This window comes from Pteropus alecto, unplaced genomic scaffold, assembly GCF_000325575.1.
Source record: "Pteropus alecto unplaced genomic scaffold, ASM32557v1 scaffold44, whole genome shotgun sequence".
NCBI classification, from domain to species: domain Eukaryota; kingdom Metazoa; phylum Chordata; class Mammalia; order Chiroptera; family Pteropodidae; genus Pteropus; species Pteropus alecto.
Window position 1 is genome coordinate 5,758,204 of NW_006436812.1, and position 6,565 is coordinate 5,764,768.

Consider the following 6,565-nt stretch of genomic DNA (forward strand, 5'->3'; position numbering starts at 1 on the left):
CTCTTGCTCTCTGCCTTCTTCCAAATTGTCATGGAGCACCGACACCAGAGAGGGATTCTTTCCAAGCTATACTAGGAGACTGGGAATGTCAGGTAGTCTGTACTTGTAAGAGTGAAGCTCAAAACCGCCTGCCGTGGGCTCGTCCCTGAGGAGACACTGCGTGGGCCTTAGTACCGGTATGGGCAGAGACCTTTCTCTGTCGGAGGCTTCAAGTCAAGCACCAGGCAGTGAAGCCCAGGGCAGCTGCCATCCTGCTCTGGGGAAGACACACTGCACCCCAAAGACTGTCATCCACACTGCTCAGAGCTGTTTAGGCCAAGAAGTAGAGTCTCTCACACTCAGAGCTCGATCCCCAGACACGGCAGTGGGAGGAGCGGCAGCGGGGCTTCCTCAGGGGTCCCAAAGAGCCAGTCCAGAGGCTGGACTGTTCTGAATAGAGAAGATGGAAAGATTCCTTTCTGTACTTGATGGATGCAGGTGATGAAGAAGGGGAGCAGAGTAGCCTCCGCTGACCTGAATTGACTATGGCCAGGTAGGCAGCCTCATGAAGTCCAACTCTTGGAAGGGGTCTCTCTGGCTGGAGCCCCCGTGCAGGAGGAAACATGGAGTCTATGAGTCAGAGTCCTGCTTTATCCCCTTTGGGACCAGCTCCTCTGTCCTGTTCAGGAAAATGCTGCCTCCTGCAGAGGAGGGTCCCCTGGATCTGTTGGGACCTGGCTGTGCTGTCACAGGAGCTAGTTTGTGGTAGGGACATAACCAGAGGAGCAGCATGCTCCCAAGGGGCTAGGGCTACCAATGCCTGTGGGGGTCAGCCAGAGGGGCATGCTCAGGGCCTAGGTCTCTCAGGAACTGCCTCACCAGCCCCCATTACTTGTGACAGAGAATGCTTTTTCAGACATGTCAATTAGGAGTTGAAGAAACTCAGATCTTAAGAAAGATGTCAAATTGGGAAGCTCTGAGTCTGCAGATCTATCAAGACCTCAGGGGCCCACGGCTCACTCGGGCTCTGACACAGCCCACAAGGCCCAAGGCATCTGGGAAGGCAGCTGCTGCCATGCACTCAGCACATCCCTGGAGGTGGGGGCCAGGCCAGGACACGACTCCCATCTGTTCTCTCAGAGGCTCCCAGCCTGTCCTGTGCCCACTTTTCCTCCTTGGGGCATCAGAGGCTGGTATGGGTAGCTCCTCCCCTGGCCGGGTCTGACTTTGGATGAAACGTACAATGGGCCCCTCGGCCCTAGGCAAGTGCAACCCTGGCTATCACCAGATGCTACAGGGTGATGATAGGGGAAGGGTGTGGGTGTCCTGCCTCTAAGGACAGGGGACACTTGTCTATCACCTGCTTCCACAGCTATGCACAGACATACACCACACCTGGAGACAGCCAGACCACTCTTCCTCAACAGGAATCACGTCTGGTCATCTCTTTGCTGCTCCCCAAAGAATCGCAAATGAGCCTGCTCTCTGAGCCCTGTGAGTACTCATTGGGCATCGACTGATGGCCCAGAGCCCTGTCTGAAGCTTGGCCATTGTGTCCACACATTACATTCCTGCAACTCCCTTGGGAGATACCAAGACTGATCCACTTCAGAGGCGGTAGCCCAAGGGGTTCACGCTGTCTGCCTGTGGGGTCATGGTCACACCACTGGCTCAGGGCCCAGGGCTCTAAATGACCAAGGCAGGCTGTCTGACACCAGAGCACAGGGTTCCCGCCCCACCCACCAAGGCAATGCCAGCCCTGGGCTTTACATGCACCGCCCAGGCTGTGGACGGGTGGACATTTGCTGAGTGGGATCCCTGCACCACTAACCTACTCTGGGACTGTCTCAGGGACTTCAGGCCAGCCTGCCATCTCCTCCTCAATGTCGTGGCTCTATAATCACTCCGTCAAGAGGCTGTGATCTGTAACATCGCTGCAGGAAATGTGTTGTGCTGATTCGGAAACTGCCTGCGCTTGTAGTTAAGAACTACCGGCACCCTAACTCTCCCAACCCCTAAGGCCCCTAAGTGCCTGGCACGACAGCACGAACACTGTGTGGCCTTTACCTTTTCCTCCACGACTGGCGAGGACTGTAGGACAGCGACAGACACAGGGCCAGCACGCAGCAGTGACAGCACAGAGAGCAAGACAAGAAGACAGCATTAGACAGGTGACAAGAAGCTCCGGTTGCATATGTGCTTGCGTGGAGAGTAAGTGTGCAATGACACAGGCAGGCGCCTCACTCTACACTCCACTGACATGCCGAAACATGCAGATGTCTACACACAACAGACACAGACACACAGACACATGACCCTCTTAGCTTGGACGAGACCTGTGCAGCAGGTAAGGTCACACACGCACTCGGCATGGGGTGATGGGTGAGTGTCTTCTCCAGATGGCTCGGCACATGTGTACTCAGGCATGCAGGGACAGAGCGCACAGCCACCCACAGTCACGTTCATGGACACAAGCACACAAACCAGGTGTTTCAAGTGCACACTGAATTCTATTCTAAAGACACACAATTCTGGAAACCAAGCCAGGAGTGAAGGAAAACACCTGTCTCAGGTCAGGGCCACCCGGAGGGTCCCCGGCACTAAAGATGAGCCCTGAAGGTGAAAGCCGGAGAGTCTAAATGAAGAACCCAGGCGGGCATACATGTGTCCCCAAAGGATCCCGAATTGTGGCAGGAGAGGCTACATCTCAGAGAGAAGTGGGCCAGGAAGGTAGGCAGGGCCTTCCCCTTAACCCACCAATGCGGCAGCACAGGTCACAAAGGAAAGTCCAACCCCATAAGCCCTACAAAAGCCAGTGCCCAAGCACAGTGACAGAAGGTTTGTCTATGTCCACTGGTGTCCCCTCTGGAAACGTGAAGCAGTGGCTGCTATCCATGTCTATTTACCCAGAAACAGGCCCAGGGACGGAGTCAGACATGCATGATGGCCCCTGAGCGTCTCTCTGAGTGTCCACGGGGAGGCGGCTGCAGGGAAGGCAGGAGGCCCTGTGACTGCTACAGCAACCATGGGGCAGCTGGCCATGGGCTAGTGATGAAGTTAAACGCCTCCGGCCAGGTGGCAAAACAACGGGGCACCCAGACACAGCACCTCCCCTCTGCTTCCTATGACGTGCTTCCCAAACAAGTGCTGCTCCTGCCATCACTTCGTAGGAACACACGCCTCATTACAGCTAAGGGACCTCAAGTGGATTGCGGCTGCCAGCCCCAGGCACCTTCTTCCTGTGGCAGGCATCTCTCTGACATAGAGGCAACTCTGGCTTGGGAAGGTCTATTAATAGAATGCCTAGGGTCTGGAGACTATGGTGACAAAATGTGTACACCTTGGCCTCATGGATCCCCTTCTGACAGGATCAGGTCAGGAGGTAAGGTTCACAAAAGTCTGGACCAGAGCCCTAACCTCTCTTGAACAGCCAGTGGGTGTGTTTTACAAATGCTGCTGCTCCACAAAGCCGAGACTTGGCGTGAAGAAAGACCCTGCCAAGCACTAACCCCTACGGCATTGCTCTCTACACGGCACTAAAGGCCCTGCCCTCCCAGAAGTCCCAAATGGCTATGGCCAGACAGCAGGATTTGGACTTGCTGGCATGGACAGAAGAGATACACAGATGGGTCCCTGATGAAACGGGTCGAGGGGCTTCTTACAATTGGCCTGTTCTGGTTCCCTGGGAAGGAGAAGCTCTGACACAGAGCCTTCCAGAGCCACCGAGGGGCCTTAAGGGACCCTGTCAGCCACCCCATGCAAATCCAGGAGTTCTGACCAGAAGGGTGGTGCCTGCCATGGGGCTGGGGGCTTCTCTGGGGAGAGGGGACACTAACTTCCCACAGGCCTGCCTGCCATGTGGTCCAAAGCCTAACTCTGAGCAGCAGGGAGACTGGAGGGGCTGGTGCTGCAGTCGGTCCAGACTCTGCTTAAGCCACGACGCTGCAGGACACATCTTGACAGCAGGTGCCCAGACCATATCCTGACTCTACCGCACAGAGACTTCCACAGAAAGCACACCCCATCCTGCAATCATGGCACCTCGTCCATGCAGAGGAGAAGTCGGAGGCCTGACTTGGCCCCTGGCGACAGCCAGGACCCTCAGGCCCCAGTTATGGAGCATGGGCACTTCTACCTTTGGCTGAGCCCTCGCCATCTTGAGGTTCTGAGGACATCTATTTCTGTAGCGACTCTGGGGCTCAGGGTCCTGACCACTGTGACTTAGGATGCTGGATGCTCACGGTCACACCTCACTGACTCCTGGGAAACCTGTACCCCTCTGTAGGCCCTCTGCTGTGGGACCTTCAGGGGCTCCTGTCTAGCAGGGAGCTGGTGGGGAAATGACCTGAAGGTTACAGAATGCCGCAGCTTGGGAACCGGCCAAGCACCCAGAGCCCATCGGAGATGCCCTAACTCAGACCACCCTGCCCAACTTCCCCCGAAACAACACAAAGACCCCGATTCTAGGTTAGCATTCCAGTGCAATTCTTAGACATTTCCCAGTCAACTTCTGAGAACCAGGAGTGAGGATTTCACAGTATGCTCACGAGAAAATTTCTGAAGCCATAAAATGGTAGCTTGGAGACTGGTATTCCCTACCTTCAGATATACCTGACCCAGAAATAATACCTATAGAGTTTTGTAGTTTAACAAAGGCTTTGATCCATTCTCGTCACTTAATTCTCACAGGGCTGTGGGGTCAGCTAGGGAACAGCCTCTACGCCTTTCTCTAGGGCAGGAGCATTTATGGCAAGAATGCTCACAGCAGTTGTAGACCCTACTCCCCGCTAAGGGCTGTGAGACTGTCTACAAACATGCTGGCCATCCCCTTGACGACCACCCTTCCTAGGCCTTAGCATACATACTACATATTCACATCAGAAAACACAACGGCTTTGCCCACAGTAACCCAGAGAGTAACTGAAGACACCACAGAGGAAGGGCTTGAAGCAATACTTGTTTGCAGACATAATCTACCAAGGAGGCAGGACAGAGGAAATTTTTGCAGCCAATCAGGGCCCGTATGTGACCTGACTAGGGACTATGGGAGTTCGCCTGCAGAAATGAGGGGCCATAGCTAGAAATGGACCAATGGCCCAGCGTGACCTGTGGGGCCTGGGATTCCCACTTTAGGCCTATCCTACTTGATGGAGACTTAGAACACCAATACCAACCTCCCTGGCCCAGGTCAGCGATTCTGGTCTCCCACAGCCCAACTTTCTCAAGCTGGCAACACCCTGGAGATCTGTGACAATCTGCTCCCTTGGGGATCATGGTCCAGTTTTATCTGACTGAAGGGTACAGAAGATGAAGGGGCTTGGCTTCTGCAGGCTTCTCTCCTCTCCCTGAATATACCAGCACTGAGCTCCTGAGCTCAGATAAGTCAAGGCCTCTGAAACTACTGGTATTGCCTGCCATGCAGGTGGAATATCTCTGTCTGGTGGTCACCAAGGTGACCTGGGTCTCTTCCCCACCCACAAACAGTTAGTTGGTTCTCGTGATTCGCGGTGGTTCTGTTTTATAAAGTCATTGCGAACACCAAATTCGTAACACTAAACTGTTGCTCCCAGGGAAATACACACATAAAAAGATACACATCTCACATAGATTAGAATTGTAATTCCTAACTCATCCTGGTAGAGTCCATTTGCTTTATTTTACAAAAGAGGAAATGAGGTGCGGATGAGGCTGCCCCATGAACAGGGGCCAGAGCTAGGCTTTAAGTTCAACTGAATGTCTGAACACCTTGAACAACATTGCCCGCCCTCCTGTCTCCATCCTGTGGGCATCTCTACATGAGGCTGAGAAAAATAGGCAGCAATGCCTTGTTCAGCCTTAGAGGGTATTGTGCATGTTGGGTGACTCAAACATTTCATCACTCTACATACATCTGCAAAGCTCCATGAGTGAATTCACAAACATGGAACCTGTGAGTATTATGATTAGTTGTACGCAATTTCCCTTGGGACTCTGTAATTGCACATGGGCCAGCAGAGGTCCACCCATGTCCCCTCAACCCTACTCTGGCACCTGGGGCAATCTCAGCACAAATCCTTGCTCAAGCCACACACTCTGACCAGACACCCTTCTTCTTGAGTCAGGAGTAGCTCTGCAGACTATGGCCCCCGCCTACCTCCGCCCGGGCAGGCTGCTCTCGGTCTGGCTGTTCCCCCCAACTTGTTGCATCTTGGACCTCTCGATGTGCTCCACGTAGGTCTGTATCATCTGTAGAGAAGGACACCTCTGTATGAGTAATGCCTGCTGGATGAGGCCTCTCTGCCTCCCCTCTCTAACCTGCAATGTGCTCTGGCAGAAATAATGACAGAGCTCAACAGAATGGAGTCTGACTAGCATGAGGCTGACAGCTTTCAGATTTGACAGTGGAACACCAGGGAAAAAAGGCCGAGGAGGCAACTCAAGGTCAGCGACATCCACACATGTCCAGCTGCAGCTGCTTTCTTGTGGTTTTGCTCTGAGTGTTAGGGGCTGATGCCTGTGTGTTAGGGGCTGATGCTTGTCAAGGCCAGGAACCTACCTCTGTGTGTCGCTGGTGCAGAGCGTTGTATTCCTTCTTCATCTCTGACTC

The 6,565-nt window shown here is 53.8% G+C and overlaps 1 protein-coding gene across 11 annotated transcripts in view; it reads right to left on the reverse strand.

The window, feature by feature from the left end:
- MAPK8IP3 (mitogen-activated protein kinase 8 interacting protein 3) overlaps positions 1–6,565 on the reverse strand; it is a 50,956-nt gene that overhangs the window by 24,503 nt on the left and 19,888 nt on the right. For 6 of the 11 annotated variants that reach the window (XR_003046921.1, XR_003046919.1, XR_003046920.1 and 3 more), the window contains exons 1-3: positions 6,515–6,559; positions 6,113–6,204; positions 2,047–2,070 (exon numbers count right to left, since the gene is read on the reverse strand). Coding sequence is in view for 3 of the 11 variants with exons in the window: in XM_025048268.1 (XP_024904036.1) it covers positions 2,047–2,070; positions 6,113–6,204; positions 6,515–6,556 (158 nt within the window). In the remaining 8 variants the exon portion in view is untranslated. Of the gene's footprint in view, positions 1–2,046; positions 2,071–6,112; positions 6,205–6,514; positions 6,563–6,565 lie in introns of those variants that run through there. The other 5 variants (XR_003046923.1, XR_003046922.1, XM_006913974.3 and 2 more) reach the window with 4 other exon arrangements.